This window comes from Oncorhynchus clarkii, chromosome 21 (assembly GCF_045791955.1).
Source record: "Oncorhynchus clarkii lewisi isolate Uvic-CL-2024 chromosome 21, UVic_Ocla_1.0, whole genome shotgun sequence".
NCBI lineage: Eukaryota > Metazoa > Chordata > Actinopteri > Salmoniformes > Salmonidae > Oncorhynchus > Oncorhynchus clarkii.
In genome coordinates, this window is record NC_092167.1 from 48,887,864 (window position 1) to 48,915,459 (window position 27,596).

General features: G+C 43.5%; 1 protein-coding gene across 1 annotated transcript; it reads right to left on the minus strand.

The window, feature by feature from the left end:
* Positions 1 to 3,598: 3,598 nt before the first annotated feature.
* Positions 3,599 to 26,480, minus strand: LOC139379113 (uncharacterized). The gene is made up of 8 exons (XM_071121940.1): positions 26,379 to 26,480; positions 20,883 to 21,001; positions 12,951 to 13,035; positions 12,488 to 12,683; positions 11,154 to 12,175; positions 9,707 to 10,536; positions 5,673 to 5,918; positions 3,599 to 5,191 (listed from the first exon to the last, which is right to left on the minus strand). Exons 1-8 carry the CDS (start codon positions 26,471 to 26,473, stop codon positions 4,944 to 4,946), a joined length of 2,841 nt encoding a protein of 946 aa, XP_070978041.1. The 5' UTR covers positions 26,474 to 26,480; the 3' UTR covers positions 3,599 to 4,943.
* Between the last annotated feature and the right edge of the window lie 1,116 nt (positions 26,481 to 27,596).

A 27,596-nucleotide genomic window follows, 5' to 3' on the forward strand; every position in this document is an offset into this window, starting at 1 on the left:
ACGAGGTGCAATTTCGAAACTTGGTTGTGAATCAGCTGTTTCTCTCTTGTGATGTCAGTCACTGACAGTCCCTCAATTAGCCCATGTCAGCTAACATTTTTTTAAAAATTATTGTTAAGTTAGTCTAGCCAGCTGTCTAAACTTACTAGTAATCATGGTCGATTTAGCGACGGGGGGGGGGGGCTCCCATTGATTTTGTAAGTCACTCTCACTCAGATATCCTATAAAAACTGCAAACATTTCTCCCCACCCCCATGGCAATGTGTAGAATTGCAAGGAAATGAACTCAAACTTAACATTTCAATTAGAACCTCCAAAAGGCTAAGGCCGGCTCTGTCTAAACTCCTGTCGGTATGGATCGGTATGGATGTGGGTAGGCAGACCCGACAGACACTAATGATTGACTTCAGGTTTTTTTTGTGGCCACCACCCCATCAAAGTTGCCCATCAGCCGTTCCAGACTCAACAATCAGTGCCTGTATTCATAATGGCTGCATTTACACAGGCAGCCCAATTCTGATCTTTTGCCCCGTTATTGGCAAAAGATCTGATTGGTCAAAAGACCAGTTAGTGGCAAAATATCAGAATTGTGTGTTTCAGAGTATGTGTGCTAATTTGGGATCAGTTTTGCCTTTCAGATAATGCATAAGATTACATTGATGTGGACGTGGAGGACTGATACTAGATATGTACTCCTACTCTGAAACACTTAAATGAACACAGGCCGTGGGGTATCTGTTCAGCTTGCCCCCAAGGGATGTGGGAAGTGAAATTTTTTTTATTTTCTAATTCATAGTCGGAGCTATGGATGCAGGGACCTACAGTTCACATGATGATAATGTATAGCTTAAAAATAGGACCTATGTTCAGCAATACAGTAGAGTTATATAACCTTCTGTTTTGGGTTGTGATATGGTATGTACCAAGATCATCAGATTCAATTCTTCACATATCAATGGGCATGTCTATCTTTAAAGGGACATTCCATACCACTAACTACATGTGTGAAAACAGCGTGATTCTACGTTCTATGGTTAAAACGTTAAGAAAAAGTTCCTAACAAAAGTCCTACCTGAAAAAGTAGAGGAATAAGTATTTAAAAAGTGCTTTTCAAAATGAGTTTCTAGCGAGAGGGCATTTTCCTGCTGTATCTGTAGTAGTGACTGTATACTGTTCCCCTTCTATCTGTAGTAGTGACTGTATACTGTATCCCCTGTATCTATAGTAGTGACTGTATACTGTATCCCCTATATATGTAGTAGTGACTGTATACTGTATCCCATCTATCTGTAGTAGTGACTGTATACTGTATCCCATCTATCTGTAGTAGTGACTGTATACTGTATCCCCTATATATGTAGTAGTGACTGTATACTGTATCCCCTATATATGTAATAGTGACTGTATACTGTATCCCATCTATCTGTAGTAGTGACTGTATACTGTATCCCCTATATATGTAGTAGTGACTGTATACTGTATCCCCTATATATGTAATAGTGACTGTATACTGTATCCCATCTATCTGTAGTAGTGACTGTATACTGCATCCCCTCTATCTGTAGTAGTGACTGTATACTGTATCCCATCTATCTATAGTAGTGACTGTATACTGTATCCCATCTATCTGTAGTAGTGACTGTATACTGTATCCCATCTATATGTAGTAGTGACTGTATACTGTATCACCTATATATGTAGTAGTGACTGTATACTGTATCCCATCTATCTGTAGTAGTGACTGTATACTGTATCCCCTCTATCTGTAGTAGTGACTGTATACTGTATCACCTATATATGTAGTAGTGACTGTATACTGTATCCCATCTATCTGTAGTAGTGACTGTATACTGTATCCCCTCTATCTGTAGTAGTGACTGTATACTGTATCACCTATATATGTAGTAGTGACTGTATACTGTATCCCATCTATATGTAGTAGTGACTGTATACTGTATCCCCTCTATCTGTAGTAGTGACTGTATACTGTATCACCTGTTCAACAATTAAACCATTTACTGGAGCCCCAACCTGAGGTATTCTAATAACAGTATTAGATATAGCTCCAGTTGTTTCCAGAAAACACGTTAGGAATATTGTTCTGACAACATGTTCATTTTCACGAGACTATTCAGATTTTTTGAGTTTATTTTGTTTTTGCAGTAATGCAGATAACCTTTTCTGTTACTTCTGTTACCATAGTGCAAAATATCACGTTACAATATGTGGTTCAGAAAACACTTCAAAATGCGGTATTTACAATATGTACACCTTAGCGCAATACGACCAACTTTAGAACCACTACTACATCAAATTTCATTCTTGATTAACACGTATTTACATTTGTTACTAACAAGACCACATTATATTGTCGAGTAAAATGACTACAAAATATATAAAAACAAAATAAAAAACAAGACATGACAAACAATGTAAAGTATGCGTGACTTGTTTCATATCCGTTTTAACTGAAACCGTGGTACAGAGTTGTGCGTGAACAAGTTCACTGGTGCATCATGGTCCAATACTTTGATCGACACTGTTAAGAACACAGCTGGCCGTGATAGTAATGGTTAGAGTTCACGCCAGTCACTTATCCATAGCTCCTCCCATATGACATGACTCAAACAGCTCCTCCCATATGACATGAATCAAACAGCTCCTCCCATATGACATGAATCAAACAGCTCCTCCCATATGACATGACTCAAACAGCTCCTCCCATATGACATGACTCAAACAGCTCCTCCCATATGACATGAATCAAACAGCTCCTCCCATATGACATGAATCAAACAGCTCCTCCCATATGACATGACTCAAACAGCTCCTCCCATATGACATGACTCAAACAGCTCCTCCCATATGACATGTATGCTCATTCTAGGGGGGTGGTGGGGAGGGGTCGTATTGGTTTAATCCATATGACATGTATGCTCATTCTAGGGGGGTGGGGGGGGGGTGGGGGGGTCGTATTGGTTTAATCCATATGACATGTATGCTCATTCTAGGGGGGTGGGGTCGTATTGGTTTAATCCATATGACATGTATGCTCATTCTAGGGGGGTGGGGTCGTATTGGTTTAATCCATATGACATGTATGCTCATTCTAGGGGGGTGGGGGGGGGGTCGTATTGGTTTAATCCATATGACATGTATGCTCATTCTAGGGGGGTGGGGGGGGTCGTATTGGTTTAATCCATATGACATGTATGCTCATTCTAGGGGGTGGAGGGGGGTCGTATTGGTTTAATCCATATGACATGTATGCTCATTCTAGGGGGGTGGGGGGGGGGGTATTGGTTTAATCCATATGACATGTATGCTCATTCTAGGGGGTGGAGGGGGGTCGTATTGGTTTAATCCATATGACATGTATGCTCATTCTAGGGGGGTGGGGGGGGGGGGGGGGGGGTCGTATTGGTTTAATCCATATGACATGTATGCTCATTCTAGGGGGGTGGGGGGGTCGTATTGGTTTAATCCATATGACATGTATGCTCATTCTAGGGGGTGGAGGGGGGTCGTATAGGTTTAATCCATATGACATGTATGCTCATTCTAGGGGGGTGGGGGGGGGGGGGGGGGGTCGTATTGGTTTAATCCATGTGTTTCTTCCTCCATCTTTGTAAAGACAACGTAATATTCACATTTGGTCTTCAGCTTTCAGTGGAGGTGGAGGTCCACTCCTCTGAACTCCCTCACTTTCTCAGTCATTTCCCTGTATACTGTCCCAACAGATTGAAATAACAACAAGGGTTTTAAAACTCGGGATTCTCCAGGAACTTCTAGGACTGTTGTTTCGTAATCCAGGGCCCGTATCCACAAAGCGTCTCAGAGTAGAAAATGTGTCGTAAGTGCTGAGAATAGAGACATTTTACTCCTACTCTTACGGGTAAAAAAATAAAAATAAAAGCTAGGCATTAAACCTAAACTAGTTGACAGATATTTAAGAGACCTCATGATCTGACCTCACCAGTTAAGAGTTACCGGCAGGTGTCTTGATCATTTGAAGGCCTGCAACACTGTTAAATAACATGCCTAAGTAATATTGGGCCACTGAAGGTATTTAGGGCCTGTGTTAACTTTGATCGGGTGTTGAAAATGACAGGTTTTAATGCAACATTATCAGTAAGAGACGTGATGCCTACAGTACTGTACAAAATACATTTAGAGTAATCATCCAGGAGTTCAGAGTGTTAGCGACCATATTATAAAACTTACGCTTTTTAAAAAAACCATCAGAATTGGTAACAAAAAATTAAAAATAAAGAAGAAGGTTATGCATGCCAACGTATTAGGCAATAATTAGGAGTTAGGCAAAGTGATCGTGTCAGACAAATTATACCAAGTGTTTTACCATTGCAACATTTGATGTAAAGTCACATTCATCTGGGTGTCTGAAATGTGCTATACAGGTCACAGCTGGCCATGCCTCTTCGTGATTGGTCATTTCCCATAATTTACAACGATGAGTGTCATCACCATCTTTCCTTTGCGGTACCTCAAACTGTTGTGACGACCAGCTGAGATGAACCCTTTTTAGGAGTTGATTTTACTCCTGGTTCAGAGTTTGTCTGTTCAGTGTCTTAACATCATAAAACCTACTGTGAGCTGGGAGGCTTTTTTTTGGTCTTAAAAACTCAGTTTTAACAGGATTCCTAGACCCCTTTTGAGACACTATGTGGATATGTCCCCCTGGTCAGAGGAGACATTTCAACTAATCCCAGTTAATTCTCTCCTTGACTCTTGATGAAGACAACACTGCATTACTGGGCTACAGGGCTAGGACTGATGGTGCACACCTAGTCCCAGGAACGACATCTAAGGTCAGGTCAGAGGTCAGGTAAATTCGGACGAAAAACAAGCAGACTGCACTTCTCCAGGACTAGAATAGGGTCACTCCAGATGGTTGAAGTCAGTTCTCTCGCTCTCTCCCATCTCTATCTAACAGAGTTCCCTGCCCTCTCCCTCCTGCCTTGCTTCTTCAGTAGCTGGATGCGGTTGTGGCAGTAGAACTTGATGGCTCTCCAGTCTCGCTGGTTGCTGACCAGCAGGGGACAGAGCTGCAGGCAGCGCTCGCAGTCCGCCTTGGCTGGCACGCGCTGCTCCATGATGTTCCTCTTCAGGTGCGTCTCCACGGCGATGCGCTCCGCCTCCGACCAGGGCCGCTTCAGCACCCCACGCTTCCCTGGGAACACAGGACAGAGTCATGAACATCAATTTCCCAATTCCAAATCCATAGCCACTGAGTACCTAACCCCTAAAACACTTGTGTATACTGTATATTATATTCATGAAACATTGTTTTGACATCTTTTTCCTTACATATTTTTGTATAGTTTTGTTTATACAAGTACAGGTTGGGATATAGAGAGAGGAGCACAAAAAGTAGACAGAGTCACCTGACCCGGGGCTCGAACCCCAGTGGCCTGAGGAGCCATGTGTCCGGCACACTTGAGTAGATCTGAAAGGACTCGATAACTGCGAGGAAGTTATCGATTGGCTTGTTGAATCCCTCAATTTTCCAACATGTCTGACGCTGGCCTCACACTGGCTTGCATGGATGTAGCGCAATATTGGGTATTAAAGAGGCTATTGTTCAAAACACATTCACCCAGATAGGTATGAATAGGTGATACATTTGGTAGAAGAAATAAGACTGTACATACCGGACTTGGGCTGAATGACCCTCCTCTTGTGGGCACCAGGGAGCGAGGGGTTGACCGAGGAGGGAGCAGGGGCTTTATTCTTGCTGGGGGGTTGACCTGGTTGCTTCTTCACCTCCCCCACCTTCTCCTTCTCCTCCACCTTCTCCTTAACCTTCTCTTTAACCTTCTCCTTAACCTTCTCCTTAACCTTCTCTGCCTCCACGTCTGAGTCGTCTGAGAAGGAGTCCGCAGAGTTTCCTGACATCACTGTTGGGTAGGGATAGAAGATGGAGAGAGCGTTGGGGAGGGATAGAAGATGGAGAGAGCGTTGGGGAGGGATAGAAGACGGAGAGAGCACGTTGGGAAGGGATAGAAGACGGAGAGAGCATGTTGGGAAGGGATAGAAGATGGAGAGAGCGTTGGGGAGGGATAGAAGACGTTGGGGAGGGATAGAAGACGGAGAGAGCACGTTGGGGAGGGATAGAAGACGGAGAGAGAGCGTTGGGGAGGGATAGAAGACGGAGAGAGAGCGTTGGGGAGGGATAGAAGACGGAGAGAGAGCGTTGGGTAGGGATAGAAGACAGAGAGAGCGTTGGGAAGGGATAGAAGACAGAGAGAGCGTTGGGAAGGGATAGAAGATGGAGAGAGCATTGGGAAGGGATAGAAGATGGAGAGAGCATTGGGAAGGGATAGAAGATGGAGAGAGCATTGGGAAGGGATAGAAGATGGAGAGAGCATTGGGAAGGGATAGAAGATGGAGAGAGCATTGGGAAGGGATAGAAGACAGAGAGAGAGCATTGGGAAGGGATCAAAGACGGAGAGAGAGCGTTGGGAAGGGATTCGAAGACAGAGAGAGAGCATTGGGAAGGGATAGAAGACGGAGAGAGAGCATTGGGAAGGGATAGAAGACGGAGAGAGAGCATTGGGAAGGGATAGAAGATGGAAAGTGAAAGAACAAAGCATGAACAACATGCTTTGTTCATTCACTATAACCTGCCTTATACAATGTAAAAGGCTTGGTGACTCTGGTCAATGTTTTCCTCTTTCATTTACACAATGAGCAAACCATAACATATAACACCAAGACGTGATGTCTGTTAACAATGTATGTGAGAAGGACAGATCGTTGTACGGCGGGCAATGCAATTACAAAAAGGTACCCTGTTCAGAGTTCCCATCTATTTCAAATGTTCTGGTAAGTTTGCTCCCAGCTGGCTTCCCAAAATAAATAAAAATTACAAATATGTTTGTTCCCAGCTGTGTCCGAGTGAGAGGAGAATCATCCTTCATGTGTAAAACTCTAAACATGCAATCGCTTACGACAGCTTTATTACCAACTTACAACTAGTAAACATATCGCTAGTGAGCATGACCAGCATACTAGTTAGTAAACATATCCCTACTGAGCATGACCAGCATACTAGTTAGTAAACATATCCCTAGTGAGCATGACCAGCATACTAGTTAGTAAACATATCCCTAGTGAGCATGACCAGCATACTAGTTAGTAAACATATCCCTACTGAGCATGACCAGCATACTAGTTAGTAAACATATCCCTAGTGAGCATGACCAGCATACTAGTTAGTAAACATATCCCTAGTGAGCATGACCAGCATACTAGTTAGTAAACATATCCCTACTGAGCATGACCAGTATACTAGTTAGTAAACATATCCCTACTGAGCATGACCAGTATACTAGTTAGTAAACATATCCCTACTGAGCATGACCAGCATACTAGTTAGTAAACATATCCCTAGTGAGCATGACCAGCATACTAGTTAGTAAACATATCCCTAGTGAGCATGACCAGCATACTAGTTAGTAAACATATCCCTACTGAGCATGACCAGCATACTAGTTAGTAAACATATCCCTAGTGAGCATGACCAGCATACTAGTTAGTAAACATATCCCTAGTGAGCATGACCAGCATACTAGCTAGTAAACATATCCCTAGTGAGCATGACCAGTATACTAGTTAGTAAACATATCCCTAGTGAGCATGACCAGTATACTAGTTAGTAAACATATCCCTAGTGAGCATGACCAGCATACTAGTTAGTAAACATATCCCTAGTGAGCATGACCAGCATACTAGTTAGTAAACATATCCCTACTGAGCATGAAACATATCCCTACTGAGCATGAGCATGACCAGCATACTAGTTAGTAAACATATCACCAGCATACTAGCATATCCCTACTGAGCATGACCAGCATACTAGTTAGTAAACATATCCCTACTGAGCATGACCAGCATACTAGTTAGTAAACATATCCCTACTGAGCATGACCAGCATACTAGTTAGTAAACATATCCCTACTGAGCATGACCAGCATACTAGTTAGTAAACATATCCCTAGTGAGCATGACCAGCATACTAGTTAGTAAACATATCCCTACTGAGCATGACCAGCATACTAGTTAGTAAACATATCCCTACTGAGCATGACCAGCATACTAGTTAGTAAACACATCCCTACTGAGCATGACCAGCATACTAGTTAGTAAACATATCCCTACTGAGCATGACCAGCATACTAGTTAGTAAACATATCCCTACTGAGCATGAACAGCATACTAGTTAGTAAACATATCCCTACTGAGCATGACCAGCATACTAGTTAGTAAACATATCCCTACTGAGCATGACCAGCATACTAGTTAGTAAACATATCCCTACTGAGCATGACCAGCATACTAGTTAGTAAACATATCCCTAGTGAGCATGACCAGCATACTAGTTAGTAAACATATCCCTAGTGAGCATGACCAGCATACTAGTTAGTAAACATATCCCTAGTGAGCATGACCAGCATACTAGTTAGTAAACATATCCCTACTGAGCATGACCAGCATACTAGTTAGTAAACATATCCCTACTGAGCATGACCAGCATACTAGTTAGTAAACATATCCCTACTGAGCATGACCAGCATACTAGTTATATATCCCTACTGAGCATGACCAGCATACTAGTTAGTAAACATATCCCTAGTGAGCATGACCAGCATACTAGTTAGTAAACATATCCCTACTGAGCATGACCAGCATACTAGTTAGTAAACATATCCCTACTGAGCATGACCAGCATACTAGTTAGTAAACATATCCCTACTGAGCATGACCAGCATACTAGTTAGTAAACATATCCCCAGTGAGCATGACCAGCATACTAGTTAGTAAACATATCCCTACTGAGCATGACCAGCATACTAGTTAGTAAACATATCCCTACTGAGCATGACCAGCATACTAGTTAGTAAACTAGTTAGTAAACATATCCCTACTGAGCATGACCAGCATACTAGTTAGTAAACATATCCCTAGTGAGCATGACCAGCATACTAGTTAGTAAACATATCCCTAGTGAGCATGACCAGTATACTAGTTAGTAAACATATCCCTAGTGAGCATGACTAGTGACCAGCATACTAGTTAGTAAACATATCCCTAGTGAGCATGACCAGCATACTAGTTAGTAAACATATCCCTAGTGAGCATGACCAGCATACTAGTTAGTAAACATATCCCTACTGAGCATGACCAGCATACTAGTTAGTAAACATATCCCTAGTGAGCATGACCAGCATACTAGTTAGTAAACATATCCCTACTGAGCATGACCAGCATACTAGTTAGTAAACATATCCCTACTGTGAGCATGACCAGCATACTAGTTAGTAAACATATCCCTAGTGAGCATGACCAGCATACTAGTTAGTAAACATATCCCTACTGAGCATGACCAGCATACTAGTTAGTAAACATATCCCTAGTGAGCATGACCAGCATACTTGCCATGCCTCCCTGGTAACAAAGCCATCATTCCTCCAGTAACGTTTCCTCCTCTCTTCCATCCCAATGAGATGGGGAGATTACTAATTCACATGTAAATGTAATGCAACTATTCTCCTTTATTCCCTTCAGAAGGTATCAGGTGCAAACCCTTCATGAACAGAACGCCCCCCTGCCCCCTCCCCACACAACTTTCTCTGATAAGGGATGGAGCTGTGCCATGGATTTGCAGTGTGTAGTTTCCCCTTACCATCCAGCTCTAGACAGATGTGCTGCAGACTCATCCCTCTGAAGAGGACCCCCTCCTTTTCCCCATAGATCACCACCCTGCCCACACGGCCCATCAGCGCCGGGTCTCGGCCTATCGTGACGCAGCTCTGGGTCACGTGGTACTCCCTCTGCAGGAAGTCTTCCAGGCGCTTGGCGGCAGCCCCGCCCGGCTGGCCCTGCCCCTCGCCTTCCTCCAGGAGCAGTAGCTGGGTGAGAATGGCTACCTGCTGGCGCGCCCGTGTCTGGGTCAACGCCCGGGGGTTCTTGGCGCCGCTGGCCCGCGCCAGGTTGCGCAGTAGGTCGGTGCCCCGGAGCGGCGTGGCGGGCGAATGGAAGGGCCGGGAGAAGACGTAGGGGCTGTGGGGGTCGACGCCCACGTTGGAGGAGGTCTGAAGGAGCAGCTCCAGGCAGGACTCGCAGTGCGGGGGCAGGATGAGGGGCTGGATGCGCCCCCGCTTGCCCAGCACACCTGCCCGGGGGAGGTGGCAGAGGACCTGATGCTCGAAGGGGGAGAGGATGGCCTCCATGCCTGTCGGGGGGGTGTTGGCCGAGTTAGCCTGGGTCAGGGTGGGGCTTTGGGGGGTGGTGCGGTTGTGGTAGTCCTGGGTGGTGAGCTTGGCCACTTCACACTCTCGGTGGCGGTTGTAGAGGATGAGCAGCGCCAGGCTGGAATGGCAGAGGAGGCGCCAGGCCTCAGCCGAACTGGGGGAGCGAGTGAGAGACAAGAAGGAAGAGTGCTGCTGCCGGCTCAGGTAGAGCACCAGGCAGGAGAGGGAAGAGAGGAGAGGGGGCATGTGTTGTCTGTGGGAGCTAGAAAAAAAGAGAGAAAGAGATAGAGGGAGAGAGAGCGACACAGAGGGAGAGAGGGAGAGAGGGAGGGAGGGAGATAGAGGGCGACACAGAGGGAGAGAGAGCGACACAGAGGGAGGGAGGGAGACAGAGGGAGAGAGTAAAAAAAAATGTCAAAATGTAATATTTGAAAGCAATTTTTTTTATTTTCCTGTTGAAAATAAATATCCCACGTATACACGTAAGGACCAAAAAATGTTATGAGCAGAATCAAAAAATTTGGACAACTGCAAACTTCATTGAGTAGGCCATTCAAGTAGTTGGTCTGATGTCATCGCCCCCCGCCCCCCCCGGTTGAGAACAATAGAGGAGAAGTAGAGTACATAAGAGGAAGCCCCACCCACTTGTGCCATGTCATGAAGATACCTGGACCACCTATTGACATGTGCCTTTTATTAAGTAAATCAGGTGATGAAGGAGCTGAAAAGAAGACCGGTGAAAATTTCTTTATCACACATCTCCATTATAATATTGATAGAACGGCAAAATATGCATTTCAATTCAGAACTTCATATGTAACATTTAATTTAGGCCAAACATCTCTTTCCAATGTAGCAGAACCATATTATCCATCATACCTAGCCAGCTGTGTACTCCAGTCCCCAGGACTCTCTACGGTCCCCGCTCCACTCAGCTCCTCATCCAGCTCTTCTTCCTCCGGCTTGGGGGTAGGAGGTGGAGGTATCTCTTCCTCTTTGCTCCTGATGGACTCCTCCGCTTTCTGCTGCTCCTCCTTCTCTCTCTTCGGCTTGCGGCCCCTCCTGGGTGGCGTGGATGTTGGAGGACTTTTCACCGGGGCCACCGCAGGGGCGGAGCCTGGCTTGGGCGTCTGAACCGATACGTTGGAGGCTTTTTTGGCCGCGGCCGACTGAGAAGCCGAGGGCGGGGAGAGCGAGAGTGAAAAGGAGACCGCCCCCGAGGAACTTCGAGCGGCCACCGCATCCCTCTCTCTCTCCCTGGAGAAAAGAGGGGGAGGGGCGGGAGTAGAGGAAGAGGAAGGCTGAGGGGAGGCGAAGATGTGGCCGTGCGAGGAGGAGGTAGAGGAGGAAGGGTGTGTGTGGAGTGCGGACAGCTCCATGGCAGCCCTGACCTCTGGCTGGTTGGCATGGTGTTTCTCCAGGTGGCGTGCCAGAGAGCGGTAGTGGCGGCCGCAGTAGGGGCAGTGCTGCCGTCGGCTGACAGTGGCCCCGCTGGAGCTGCCGATGTTTATGTTGATGTTGTTGTTGATGTTGGTGGTGGGGGGCGCCAGTGGGGTGGCGGGCTGAGACGGGGTCTGGGCCACGGTCGGGGTCGAGGAGGCAGCCAGCCGGGAGAAGGAGGATGAGCAGGGGCGCCCGGGTCCGGCCCTGGGGGTGGCGACACTCTTCTTCTTGGCGGTGACGGGGGGGGTGGCTATTTTGCGCTTCTTTCGGCGGCGGAGCATGCGGCCCCTCAACTCCTCCATCTCTTCTTCTTCGTCGTCATCGTCGTCTTCCTCCTCCTCCTCTCGGTCCGAATCGCTGGGCTCAGTGTGGGTTAGCGGGGAGGAGGAGGGGGAGAGGGACCAGGAGGGGGTGAGGTAGTCGGAGAGAGACAGCGGGTGGGGGCCAGGCTCTTCATCCTGTTCGGAGACAAATCCAAAAACATAACTAATGAGCAACTTTATAAATCCGCACAGTAACCAATAGAAAAAAATGAAGTCACAATCAAATATGGAGCCCAACCAATCACAATCGTTACTTGGACAGAACAAGGAAAGAACACAACTAGCAACTAGTAGTAATGCCAGAACAACGGCAATTTTGATGTGTATGAGGTTTCTGTTGGTCAGACGTCATGACCTCTGACAACACTCATTCACGGAGGAAATTTAAGAATAGCTGAAATGGGTTTGCAACGAGGCAAGCTGGCGATGTAATCAGTCATTAGTTACCATGGCGTTCTCTCCCCAGTCCATCAGGCTGTAGTCCACTGTGATCTCCTCCCCTTTGGCGATGTCTCGAATCGCTATGACGACCAGCCGCACCTGACTCCCGCAGTGCACCTCTCGGATCCTACAGTTGGGCGGGGGGTGGAAGAGCACTGGCCCCCGGACCCCACTCGCCCCCTCCTCGCCCAGCTCCGACACACTGGACGGAGGAACAAAGTAACGTCACACACCATCCACTGGAGACACAGCCTTTTGCTCCAGCCTAGCAACCGCACCCGATTTCACTGACCAAGGGTCTTGGTGAGGTGTGTTAGCACCAGGCTTGAACAAAAGCCTGCACACCACTGCAATAGGTAAGGTTGACCCGTACACTGCAGTCTCAATGCAACTACAGACATTTGAGTGATTTCTCAAGACATGTCTGTCATTGGTTGTCTATTCCATGATCCTACGGTCTCTCGCTCACCAGAGCTGGGAGGGGTCGGCGAGGTAGTAAGGGCTTCCGGTTGGAGGCAGTCTGTCCTCCGCTCCGTCCGGGTACTGTCCATCACCTGGGAGAGTCAGAAACAAGTAAGAACAGCAGAACACATTCAACACAACGGATACTTGACACATGATAGGGATGCAGGACGGAATAGATAACCGTATAATGATCTGCATGTCATTTTTGGCAGTGAGGGGGAGAACACTGCATAACACCATCTTTACTCATTTCTATATCTCTCTCTCACACACACAAACACCAGTATCCCTCTCGCTCCGCCACACACACGGCTCCCAACTTTTAAGAAAGTGGGCGTCGACCCCCACAGCCCCTACGTCTTCTCCCGGTTAAACAGCATTTAATAAGGAGCAGGAGATTCATTTAACAAAGCTTAGGCTACCATTAAGGCCTATATGAATTCTACCATTAAGGCCTATATGAATTCTACCATTAAGGTCTATATGAATTCTACCATTAAGGCCTATATGAATTCTACCATTAAGGCCTATATGAATTCTACCATTAAGGCCTATATGAATTCTACCATTAAGGCCTATATGAATTCTACCATTATGGCCTATATGAATTCTACCATTAAGGCCTATATGAATTCTACCACTAAGGCCTATATGAATTCTACCATTAAGGCCTATATGAATTCTACCACTAAGGCCTATATGAATTCTACCACTAAGGCCTATATGAATTCTACCACTAAGGCCTATATGAATTCTACCATTAAGGCCTATATGAATTCTACCATTAAGGCCTATATGAATTCTACCATTAAGGCCTATATGGATTCTACCACTAAGGCCTATATGAATTCTACCACTAAGGCCTATATGAATTCTACCACTAAGGCCTATATGAATTCTACCATTAAGGCCTATATGAATTCTACCATTAAGGCCTATATGGATTCTACCATTAAGGCCTATATGAATTCTACCATTAAGGCCTATATGGATTCTACCATTAAGGCCTATATGAATTCTACCATTAAGGCCTATATGGATTCTACCATTAAGGCCTATATGGATTCTACCATTAAGGCCTATATGAATTCTACCATTAAGGCCTATATGAATTCTACCATTAAGGCCTATATGAATTCTACCATTAAGGCCTATATGAATTCTACCATTAAGGCATATATGAATTCTACCATTAAGGCCTATATGAATTCTACCATTAAGGCCTATATGAATTCACCTCATGAGTAGCAGACCCCTTTCTTCCTGTGCCAATACCATTCCAAATGTGTTCCTATATACTCCACCACAGTCGGACGCTTCATAATACCCATAAAACCTTGCAGTCAAACACATTAATTGTTCCAATCATTTTCCCACCAAGTATGTGTCCGGTTTAGGCTTGGCGTTTTGATAACCGTGGAAATCTCTCTCCTCTGACAATTTGAGTCATCAATAATATTTGCCTCAATTAAAAATAAAGTGAAATGCTAATTAGCAAACGGAGAACACCTCAGAAACACCACAAATTCCTGCAGGAAGCTTCCACACGTCAACCCTAGCCGACACGGTCAGCTACTCTTCACCTACTCGATCAGAGATCTGTGCCCAATCCCATGGTGAACACATGTGCTGTATTGAAATGAATTGACTAAAGTGTTGAACTTCTCCTGTCCCATGTCTCGGTCTTAAACTAGCGACAGACAAAACTTTAGCTCTAGCTAGTTACACATATTTTGGATGACTTAGCCTTGATAATTGTTTGCACAGTATGTCGACATTGGTGTCTATTTCACACACATGGCTTTTTCCAAGGATGACCACCATCAGTCTGGCCACGTGGAGAAGTGCAGCTATAGTGAGGGACCTAGCGGTTTCAGTCTGGCTTAAGGGCCAGCGTGTGGAGGAGATCAGCATCAGTCTGGCCATACGGACATCCTGTGTCGGTGACTGTAGGGACCTATTTGCTCAGGGCCAGTTCCTGTGTCGGTGACTGTAGCTATTACGTTAAGTTTGTGCATCTTAGCAATACACTGTGTTCTATCCAGCTGTCAGCATTCTCCAAGGAAAGAGTCACTTAATCATTAACCAGATTAACCCGGATACCAAACTTAGATAAATGATAACTCAGTTCTAGAATGTTGTCATTGATGAGAATGAATGTAAACGTATAGATATTCAGAATGTACTTAGTTTAGACATTCAGTCCGTATTGTAGTTTCATGACCAGAGACACTTCTTCAACAGGCACAGTATTTATTCATTCAGAGTGGTACATGCATTCACTGTCTGGATTTATAGAATCCTTCACACTATGATTGATATTGTCAAGTGATAAAATCCCAAGTTATCAATTAAACAAAAAGGTTAATGGAATTGTATAAAATATTCTAACGCTGTAATGTCATCAAATCAAACTTTACTTATATTGCACCTTTTTTTTTTTTTTTTTTACAACAAAGGCATTTCAAGGTGCATTTAACCTCCTTCCTGTTGGCAGGTCTCTATAGGTGACCACTTCCTGTTGGCAGGTCTCTATAGGTGACCACTTCCTGTTGGCATGTTTCTATAGGTGACCACTTCCTGTTGGCAGGTCTCTATAGGTGACCACTTCCTGTTGGCATGTTTCTATAGGTGACCACTTCCTGTTGGCATGTTTCTATAGGTGACCACTTCCTGTTGGCATGTTTCTATAGGTGACCAGGGGATTCTCTCTCCAACATGTAAAAGCCTCCGTGGAGCTCATCAGTGTAGCCTGCAGCCTATTTTGCCGGTCCACAAAATCGCCCATACGGGTGTGGAATGCGAGTGGAGGAAGCCAGCCGTGCCCAACCAGGTGCAGTCAACTGGAGGACCTGTACCCGGCTGAAGACTACAACCCTCTGTCCCTAGAGCCCCCAGAGGAGGATCTTCAGTGTCTAAGGAACCATCTCCGGGGCAGGTTCAGTGGAATGGCATGTCTCCTTAAACCTGAGCCAGAACAACCGCTACCCTCCCTGTCATCCCCGCCTGTCATCCCCGTCTGGGGCATGCAGGCATCCTGGCTGGCATGGCGCAGTCGTTGGAGCAGCAGGAGGATATACGGCAGTGCACCAACCCCAACTGGCACACATTGAGGAGAGGGAGGTTGACAGACAGCAATGATGGAGCAGTGGTTAGGGCCAAGCTCGTTACTCCATCGCTGCTGAAAGGGGTCCTCAGATCAGTCGCTGGACGGGGTGTTGTCTGTAAAGTGGGGCAGAGATAAAGAGGAGGGAATCAAGGCATTCAAAATGGGGGGTTTGAAGGAGTTAGGGCTTTAAGTCACATGGTCCTGGATCCTGGGTGCCTCATTGGACGGTCTGGAAGTCAAGTGTCCCTATGGTCCCAGGGACCTTATCATTGAAGAGGCAGTGAAGTCAAAGGATTTTTTTTTTTTACATCAAGGATGGGAGGTTCTTACCACCTCCGTGAAGACCATCCTTACTGGCACCAGGTCCAAGGTCAGATCCACATTACCGGAAGGGGACACCAAAGCCTCCATCCCCACCAGGTCCAAGGTCAGATCCACATTACCGGAAGGGGACACCAAAGCCTCCATCCCCATCCAGCGTGATGACCTCTGACAGACTCATATCGCTCCTCCTGTCAGTACCTGTTTTCAGGGAAGCCACTGCTCCAAAAAAATTCCACATAGTGTACACACACACACACACACTAGATTGCCAAAATAGGCTATATAACACACAACTGTAGCTCAAAGCAGCTAACTAAAGTAATGTAGTTAACATAAGTTTGATCACAAAGGAACAGTCTCATTCAGTAGTACAACAGTTCACGTTGCATTTTATCATGGAAACAGCAGGAATTTATATCTGTGATGTTTAAATTACGTCTTACCCCCAAGAGTGAGAGAGAGAGAGAGAGAGAGAGAGAGAGAGTACATCACTTCCAGCAGATGAGAGAGAGAGAGAGAGCGAGTACATCACTTCCAGCAGATGAGAGAGAGAGAGAGAGAGAGAGCGAGTACATCACTTCCAGCAGATGAGAGAGAGCGAGAGCGAGTACATTACTTCCAGCAGATGAGAGGGAGAGAGAGCGAGTACACGTGTGCCTATCGGAGTAGTAGTTACAGTCCGGTACATAGCACAGAACCATCCTTGCTTCTGCTTGATGGAGAGACCTAAGGTTAGCTAGTTGGCTACAAAAGCCAGGGTAAATTCAATTCTAGTAATAGCATTTTTTTGTAAGGTAGCTAGCTAGGTAACTTAAAAATGTATAAAAACAAGAATACACGCGAGAAATATACAATATCAATTATTTACACAAGAAACTACAAAAGAAAGGCTATGAAATCTACTTGCTAGGTTAGTTGCTATTGTCAATGAGAGTTTCCGTGGAGAAATGTGGAGGTTTCAACCCCACCCTGCAACTTGAGTGATTACCTCAAAGCATGTGACAGGATGTGGAGGTCTGTATGATAGCCACATTGGCGGCTAATTAGCATAGACTTTTTTGGGGTGGCAATTACAGACAAATATATTGAATAAAATAAAATCTTGTCCAAGAGAGATTTATACGGTTCTCAAAACCTCACCTTTTATGACATAGTTCTAAAAATCCCCAACGGAAAAAAATTAATGGTGGAAAAACGATTGGAACCATTTCTGGGTTTTACCGCTAGGTTTTTGTGGGTATTATGACTCATACTGGGGTACTCAATAGGAAAGACCTACTGGTCAAGAAACCAGGTTATTAGCTTGCTGGGTAACACGACTGAACACCGTTGTTTGTTATCAAACCAATAATTAGCAGCCCGGGATTCATTTAAAATTGACTGTGATTTGGTTTATAAAATTCATGAAAATGTGTGCTAATTCACAAGAGATATAAATATATTGATCTAATTATTTTTTACTCTTAAGGTAATGATCTTTTTGAATCAGCTTTAATATTGCGGATGGATTGTTGCTTCCTTCAATGTAATTGTCTGCATCATTCCCAGTCACCCCATCCATATATTTTTGGTGTAAATACACCTTAAATTAAAAAAAAAAAAAACATTATTATTCCCTGCAAACCCTACCACTCTTCCCCCAATTGGAGTAAACTAATGAACAATAACACTTAGACATCTACCTTCAGTTTATACATTCTGTACACATTTAACAGAATCTATTTTACAATAGTTATATTGTGTTTGTTTTAAGTCCTGGCCTTCCTCTATTTCTGATGTCCATCCAGTTTGATTTCTATTTGTAACTGTGCTATTTCACAACATTTCTGAACCTTTATACATTTTATAGACCCCGTATGTTTTACATTTGTTAGTCAGGTTTGTAGGCCTCCTTGCTCGCACGTGCTTTTTTCAGTTCTGCCCACAAATCTTCTATAGGATTGAGGTCAGGGATTTGTGATGGCCACTTCCAATACCTGGACTTTGTTGTCCTTAAGCCATTTTGCCACAACTTTGGAAGTATGCTTGGGGTCATTGTTCATTTGGAAGACCCATTTGGAACCAAGCTTTAACTTCCTGACTGATGTCTTGAGCTGTTTCTTCAATATATCCACATGATTTCCCTGCCTCATGAAGCTTATAAGTGAAATAATCTGTAAACAATTGTTGGAAAAATGACTTGTGTCACGCACAAAGTAGATGTCCTAACCGACTTGCCAAAACTATAGTTTGTTAACAAGAAAGTTGTGGAGTGGTTGAAAAAGTGTATGTAAACTTCTAACTATATGTAAATGTGACATTTCAGTTTGGTTCGAATAAATTAGTAACAATTTCTACAAACCTGTGTGTTTGCTTTGTCATTATAGGGTATTGTGTGTAGATTGATGAGAAAGAAAAGAAAATATGTTTTTAGAATAAGGCTGTAACCTAACAAAATGTGGAACACCTCAAGGGGTCTAAATACGTTTTAGAATAAGGCTGTAACCTAACAAAATGTGGAACACCTCAAGGGGTCTAAATACGTTTTAGAATAAGGCTGTAACCTAACAAAATGTGGAACACCTCAAGGGGTCTAAATACGTTTTTAGAATAAGGCTGTAACCTAACAAAATGTGGAACACCTCAAGGGGTCTAAATACACTGTAACGTGTATTATTTAACATTACTATAAAAATTTAAAAAAACATTGTTTTTCTTGGGTAGCCTAGTGGTTAGAGCTTTGGACTAGTAACCGGAAGGTTGCAAGTTCAAATCCCCCAGCTGACAAGGTACAAATCTGTCGTTCTGCCCCTGAACAGTTCAGTTAGGCCGTCATTGAAAATAAGAATTTGTTCTTAACTGACTTGCCTACTTAAATAAAGGTAAAAAATGAATTGTACACACTTACAGTAATGGATAATTGTTGCTAGCTATCCAACAAAGCCATCACAGAAAAGCAAATTGTTATCTTCTTCTGTAGTTTGGTAACTTCCTGTTCTTCGACCGACTCCGGCTGGAGTATGCGGTGTCCGTCTCGTAACAGAGCCTCCAACTGCAAGGATGGCGTTGCGATTCCACTCCGTTGTGGACGTCCCCATTGAAATGCTTGACATCTGGCGCAACGTAACGGAGTGCTTATGGGTAATGTGAACTAGGCTTCACACGCGTGATGTATGACGAAGTACTCATCCTACTTCCCTAATAAGGGCAATTACTTTTTTTTGGATATGACATATCTGCCGCCTGATCACGTATGATGTATGATGTATCATGTATGACGTATCACGTATGATGTATGATGTATCATGTATGACGTATCACGTATGATGTATGATGTAACATGTATGACGTATCACGTATGATGTAGGATGTATCATGTATGACGTATCACGTATGATGTATGATCAACAGCAAAGTGGATAAAACGAGAATAAATCACATCTTACTTTAGCAGCCTTGAAAAAAGGTGTCAGGAAAGGTATTCATTATTTGTATGTTCAACGGGATTGAAAACAAACAGAACCAAAGTTGATTACTACAGACATCTTTCCATCCTACTTCCCTAATAAGGGCAATTCCTTTTTTTTTGAAAACTCAAAAAGGCATATTCCTACAATAGACAAGGATTGAATGAGTTTTGCGAGGCAGAGCTTAAAATAGAGGAATTGGCTACAGCTGCAAAGGAACCAGCCTTAAATAAATTGCCTGGCTGTGACGACCTAACATCCAATTTTCTTTTGGAATGAACTAAGATCTACCTTCATTGAATGTATTGAGAGTAATATTTTCATGGCCACTTTTGAAACAAGGTATATTACTACCTATACCCGGGAAATTGGTAGTATTTGTTCATTTTCTTAAACCTGTGTGCTTAGTTATGTACTTTGTACTTAGTTATACAATTATAACATTTACAAGAAAAAAAAAGATGACATCTGAACTCTGATATTCTATTTGTAGGATGCAGTCAGTCATTCAGGATGCATTCAGTCATTCATTTCAAGAGCGACGGTAGTGATCGCACAGGGAGAAGATCAGCCTCTCTTACAGCTCAATGGTGATACACTGTCTGTGCAACCCCCCCCCCCCCCCCCAATAACGTGTTTTATTCTAATACACAATTCACGTGGATGACCTAATGAAATCAAAATGCAAATAAAAATCTCTGAAAAGTGACGGGTTTGAATCCCCGATACAACGCATCATTTTCGCTTACGCTTCCCCAATGTACAAAGGTTACAGCAGAATGATTATTGGGGTCTGCACCGAGGGTGTGTGAATGAATGTGAAGTGGCCATTATTGGACCGGCGCATATAAGAAACTAGCTGCTGTTGCAAATTATTTATTTTTTTACTGAAATGTAATTTTATAAACAGGCACCAGCGGGCTCTTTAGATCGGCGGGGCCAGTACTACCTACGCAACGGTTCTACAGTTTTCTAAGATGGTAGTCTCATAACGTTTTGGTGACATTATCGTAGTACCGGTATACCATGCAACACGTGTGTGTGTGTGTGTGTTTACCTGGACTGTAGCTGTGTTCAGACAGACTCTCCTCTTCCTCCTCCTCTTCATCCTCTGTCACGTAGGCCCGGTCACACACCTTCACAGGGGTACCCTTCCTTTTCCTGACACACCCCCTCCTACAAAACACACCCCCCCCAGGGGTTCCTTCAGATTTAGAACATTTCAAATTTAAAAATAATAATACACGTTTTACTGAATAGAACGGACAGATTTATTTTGTACATGACAAGAATGACATTTCTAGATACATTTAATTTACATCTGCCACATTATGAATAGGCCATTTTTTTTTACCATCAAAATAATAACCCCAAGTAAAGCCTACAGCTAGGGCTGTGACGATAATTGGATAACTGTGACATTGTCGGTTTTGGATGTTGACCATCATGAAAATAAAATAGCCCGTCAGCCATCTTTCTTCTTCTTCTTCTTCTTTTCTTCCATAAAATGTTTTGTCAACTTTATTTGAACGTATATATCTCCTTCACCCATAGCAGGAGTGTTTAACTATTGATTTGTATGGTATTGTTTTTGTTAACTTAAGTCCGTCTGTTAAAATTGTATTCGTCGTCACCTCCTCTGTCCAACCATCTTTTAAAAACGTGGCGCAATCAGCAAATCCGCTCTATCGCGGACAGGAGAGAATCTCTGAAGGTCAAAATCAGTCCATTCCAAAAGACGAGGGGTGGAGTGGAAAGTGGGGACTGAGGTCAACTATAGAGCCTATAGCCTACAGGCTGGGGGTGGGTGGGTAGCCTCTGCTCTTCACCTCTGACCTTTTTCCATTGTTACAGTAGATCGGAGGAGTGAGGTGAAAAAGATGTCTCGCCTAGCAACAACAAAAAACAAATAAAAAAGTGTAAATATTTTTGTTCTGCACTAAAGTGTAAATATGACTCCTTACATGAGTCTGACAGTGCACTCTCTCTCGAAAGACTGGACACTGAAATCCCACTGTTTGAAAACAATCCCACACAGCTGACACCCTGGCCGAAGTCCCGCGTTGGGGATAGACTAGACTGGCCCCTTGACGAAAATAAAGTGTACTGTATCACTCACCACAGACAACGGGGCAAACATTGTGGCTGCAGTGAGGCAACTGAACTGGCCTTGGCTAAATTGCTTTGGCCACAATCTCTATCTCGCCAACGGCGTGAACAGCGAGAGCACACACACAGGCCAGGGTCTAGGTCTATGGAACTAGTGAAGGCCCAGACGGAGCCGAATCTCCCAAATCACACCCTCATTCTGGGGGAGAAATAAAAGTTTGATCAGCTAATAACAATAATAATTTATTTATAACCTATTTGATGTTAAAAGAATAAGCTATAAAAATGTTATTCAGATGCAAATAAATAAAAATAAAATAAAAATTGGCTAATTTCCTTGAATCATTCAATGTGGCATTACCTTAGATCAACTGTATTTTCACAATGAAATTAGCCTGTTTATTTTGTTTTATTGTAGTTAAACTACTGATAATTAAATTATAATAATCATATAGGTAATATTCCGGGAATCCTACGTTACATTTGGGGTGGCAGGAAGCCTAGTGGTTAGAGTGTTGGAAGGTTGCAAAATTGAATTCCCGAGCTGGCCCCCATCAATATACACACACAATATGTATTAACAATAAAAATCTTAAAATATCTCATTTACACAAGTAATTGGGCGTCATGTAGCCTAGTGGTTAGAGCATTGGGCCAGTAACCAAAAGATTGCTAGTTTGATTCCCTGAGCTGACAAGGTAAAACACTCTGTCGTTCTGCCCCTGAACAAGGCAGTTGACCCCACTGTTCCCCTGAACAAGGCAGTTGACCCCACTGTTCCCCTGAACAAGGCAGTTGACCCCACTGTTCCCCTGAACAAGGCAGTTGACCCCACTGTTCCCCTGAACAAGGCAGTTGACCCCACTGTTCCCCTGAACAAGGCAGTTGACCCCACTGTTCCCCTGAACAAGGCAGTTGACCCCACTGTTCCCCTGAACAAGGCAGTTGACCCCACTGTTCCCCTGAACAAGGCAGTTGACCCCACTGTTCCCCTGAACAAGGCAGTTGACCCCACTGTTCCCCTGAACAAGGCAGTTAACCCCACTGTTCCTAGGCCGTCATTGAAAATAAGAATTTGTTCTTAACCGACATGCCTAGTCAAATAAAAGGTCAAATTAAAAACATGTGCACAGTGCATTCGGAAAGCATTCAGACCCCTTTTCTTTTTCCACATTTTGTTACGTTCCGGCCTTATTCTAAAAATGGATTAAATACATTTTCTCATGAATCTACACACAATACCCCATAATGACAAAGCAAAAAAAAAAAGTTTAGAAATGTTTGCAAATGTATTAAAAATAAAAACAGAAATCCCTTTGCCCTGTGTGTAGATTGCTGAGGATTATTCTATTTTTTTTTTAAATCCATTTTAGAATAAGGCTGTAACTTAACAAAATGTGGAAAAAGTCAAGGGGGTCTGAATACTTTAGACAGACAGACAGACAGACAGAGAACTTGAATTGAAAGAGAACTAGAGACAGACAGACAGACAGGCAGACAGGCAGACAGGCAGACAGGCAGACATATTGTCACGCAATCTACACAGGTTTTATTTTCTTTGCAAATGTATACACTAAAAAAACAAAGAAATATTACATTTACTAAAGTATTCAGACCTTTTACTCAGTCCTTTGTTGTAGCACCTTTGGCAGCGACTACACTACAGCCTCCAGTGTTCTTGGGTATGACGCTACAAGCTTGGCACATCTGTATTTGGGGAGTTTCTCCCATTCTTCTCTGCAGATCCTCTCAAGCTCTGTCAGGTTGGATGGGGAGCATTGATGCACAGCTATTTTCAGGTTTCTCCAGAGATGTTAGATCGAGTTCAAGTCCGGGCTCTGGCTGTGCCACTCAAGTACATTCAGAGACTTGTCCCGAAGCCACTCCTGCACTGTCTTGACTGTGTGCTTAGGTTAATTTTCCTGTTGGAAGGTGAACCGTTGCCCCAGTCTGAGGTCCCGAGCGCTCTGTAGAAGGTTTTCATCAAGGATCTCTCCGTACTATGCTCTGTTAATCTTTCCCTCGATCCTGACTAGTCTCCCAGTCCGTGCCGGTGAAAAACATCCCCACAGCATGATGCTGCCACCACCATGATTCACCGTAGGGATGGTGCCAGGTTTCCTCCAGATGTGACGCTTGGCCTTCAGGCATAATAGTTCAATCTTGGTTTCATCAGACCAGAGAATCTTGTTTCTCATGGTCTGAGGGTCTTTAGATGACTCCAAGCAGACTCCAAGCAGTCTGTCATGTGCCTTTTGCTGACGAGTGGATTCTGTCTGGCCCCTTGACCATAAAAGGCCTGATTGGGGGAGTGCTGCAGAGATGGTTGTCCTTCTGGAAGGTTCTCCCATCTCTACAGAGGAACTCTGGAGGTCTGTCTGAATGACCATCAGATTTTTGGTCACCTCCCTGACCAAGGGCCTTCTCCCCCGATTGCTCAGTTTGGCCAGGCGGCCAGCTCTACAAAGAGTCTTGGTGGTTTCAAACTTATTCCATTTAAGAATGATGGAAGTGCACTTTTGTTCTTGGGGACCTTCAATGCTGCAGACATTGCAGATCTGTGCCTCGACACAATTCTGTCTCGGAGCTCTACGAACAATTCCATCGACTTCATGGCTTGGTTTTTGCTGTGACATGCACAGCATATGCAGAATATGGCTGTAACCTAACAAATGTTGTAAAAAGTCAAGGGGTCTGAATACTTCCTGAAGGCACTGTAGATGGGGCTGTAATGGAGTGACTGGCTGCAATACCGCTTGGTATGACAAATGCGTGGCGTCCAACCACAAGGCGCTACAGTGGGTAGACCGTATAGCCCAGTACATCACTGGGGCCGAGCTCCCTGCCCTGATCCAGGGCCTCTATACCAGGCGGTGTCAGAGGAAGGCCCTAAAAACGGTCAAAGACTCCAGCCACCCAAGTCATAGACTGTTCTCTCCATTACCGCACAGCAAGCGGTACCAGAGCACCAAGTATTGACCCAAAAGGTTCCTGAACAGCTTCTACCCCCACGCCATAATAATGCTGATACTATTGGTATATGACCCCCTTTTTCTTTTGCATTGGCTCTATGCACACTCACTGGACTCTATCCACACTCACTACACCGACACACACACCATACTAGTACTCCTTGTAAATAGTCTTGTTTATTGTCATTTTATTGTGTTACTAAGTCCCTTTTTTTTTGGCTCAATTTTCTTACTTTTTAAATCTGCATTGTTGGGAAAGGGCTCATAACTAGGCATTTCACATTAAAGTCTACACCTGTTGTATTTCCAGGCTGTATCACAACCGACCATGATTGGGAGTCCCATAGGGCGGCACACAATTGGCTGTGTCGTCCGGGTTTGGCCGTCACTGTAAATAAGAATGTATTCTTAACTGACTTGCCCAGTTAAATAACGGTTAAATAAAAACATATATTTTTTTTTAAATCTAGCGCATGTGAAAAATATCATCTGAATATTTGTTTTCAAGTGCAACTTTAATAATGATGCTTTTTGGAAACAACTTGGCGATTTAATAATGATTCTAATGATGAACTTAGCCTTTTAGATGCTCTTGGGGAAATTGGGCCATTATATTTATTGATTACAATTGTAAAAACAAAATGGAATAAAATCCATAAAGTATCAGACAATCAAATAATATATTGGAAACAAAATGTATATATAATAGCTGATGAAATATTATAATTTTCAATAATTGTAGCCATTTGACAAACCCCAATAACCAGGCATATATAAAATGCCCCCCCCACACACACACACACTTGAGAGACAGTACGCCTTTGCATCCCTCATTATACAGTAGACCACAAGTCAGTCAGATCTACACAGTGAAAGTGATGCCTAATGTAACTGACGGATTTCCACCCAACAACATCAGTTTGAATGAAGATGCTAGTAGCACATAGCTAACTACAGTACCAGAATATCTGGCAAACATGTGATTTTAATGCCTAAATTCCTAAAATAACGAGCCATATCGCTTTCGAGTTAGCTAGCTATCAAAATCAAGCAAAGCTAGCCTAAATGCAATTTAATCTGTTTAGCTACCTATGACTACCGTGTGCAGATGTAACTAGCCAGCTAGCTAACTAACAGATGGCTAATAGTTAGCTAGCTGGCTAATTAAATAACAGACAGGACATTACAGCTGGCCAGCTCTCAAACGAAAGCTCAAAAACATACGGATAATCAACAGTGACAGGGTGTAAATAAAAAATAATAATACAAATTAACAGTAACTAGGTAGCTATTGATCCTAAAGCGAAAAAACACTTTCGCCGTTTTTATTTTTTTTCCTCAGCAGAATCAACACAAGGATGGATACTACTAAACAAACACACCCGCTCAGGCAGGGCTTGCAATCGACTTCACTTTCAAACAAGTAGCTAACAACTGATCAAAAAAAATCCCCAATACGTTATTTATCTCACCCCCGGGGCGGCAAAGGCGGTTTGCTCCCATCCCCGTCGCTGTCGAGGGTTGGTGGCTCCCGGTACTCAAAAGGCGACCGTACGTTCTCCGCCATTAGTACAGCTCCCCTACCTCGCTATCCGGTAGATTGCGTAACGCGCATGCGCGAGTATGCAGAGATTTATATGGTAAAATGGGGGGTTGAAATAGCAGGACAAGGAGGCAAGAAAGCAATAGATCTGTCTCTTACAACCCTTCCTTTTCATTATTATTGCGTTAGAATTAGAATACAGTAGTCTATAACATGTTTTTATTACATTTATAAATGCACTGAATACTATTCATGAAAAACTACAACAAAACACTCTAGACCCACTTCAGTTTAATATTCAGTGCAAATCCAAATAATTTACAGATAATGTTTGACAAAGTAGAAAAGCTCACAATAACAAAAAAAATAAATTCGAGGTTATTTCCATTATCATAATATTCAGTCAAGAGTTTGGAAGCTGTGTCGGACTGTGAAGGAGGGTGAAGAGGGTGTGACAGTTTTGGCTACACACATTCAGTTTGCTACTGAGCAATATTGCCTAAAAAGGTACACGTCAACAAGTTAAAACAATTTAGCAGCATTTTCAAGTATGTAGAACATACAATTAGCCTACTGTAAGTGAATAGCCACATTGACAGTACAGTAACATGCAGCGACGTGATCCATCACAGTTTATTTTCTGAACTTGCCTGACCAAAAAAAGATGAGCACAACATCGGTATGTCAGTTACATGATCATATCCTTATATTCGTTGGAATCACTTTTCACCTATGTTAAACAAATGGAATCTGGAGATATGTTGGCATCATGTGGTACAAGTCAACCACTTCATTGATCAGTAAGCTGCATTTTCACAGTAACAGTTTATCAGTCATTTTTTTGGTTACATTCTAATAGTTAGCGTTAGTCTTAAGTGTTAGTTACGACATGATTCAAACAGTGTTAGAATGTTTCAACTAAAGAAAGCCCCTTCAAATTCTATCTCAAAAGTAGGAAGAATAATTTAACATTTCTCATCAGTAAGATGTTCCGCTTCAATAAATAGACTGTACAACAATAACAACAACTGTCCTGGGAACTTAACACATCATCCATGTCATGACCATCCTTTCTGACAAAGGAATGTTACTGTAACAAGTCTTGCTGGTGCACCTCAACATAATGAATACAATCGTCTGATGAAAG

Bases quoted from the DNA above. Each gene is read 5' to 3' on its own strand.
- LOC139379113 (XM_071121940.1), bottom strand. From the start codon at position 26,473: ATGGCGGAGAACGTACGGTCGCCTTTTGAGTACCGGGAGCCACCAACC. The intron at 12,684-12,950 runs GTGAGCGAGAGA...TCCTCCGTCCAG, and splicing joins GCCGACCCCTCCCAGCTCTG to TGTGTCGGAGCTGGGCGAGG. The intron at 5,919-9,706 runs GTAAGGGGAAAC...CCTACCCAACAG, and splicing joins CATCTGTCTAGAGCTGGATG to TGATGTCAGGAAACTCTGCG.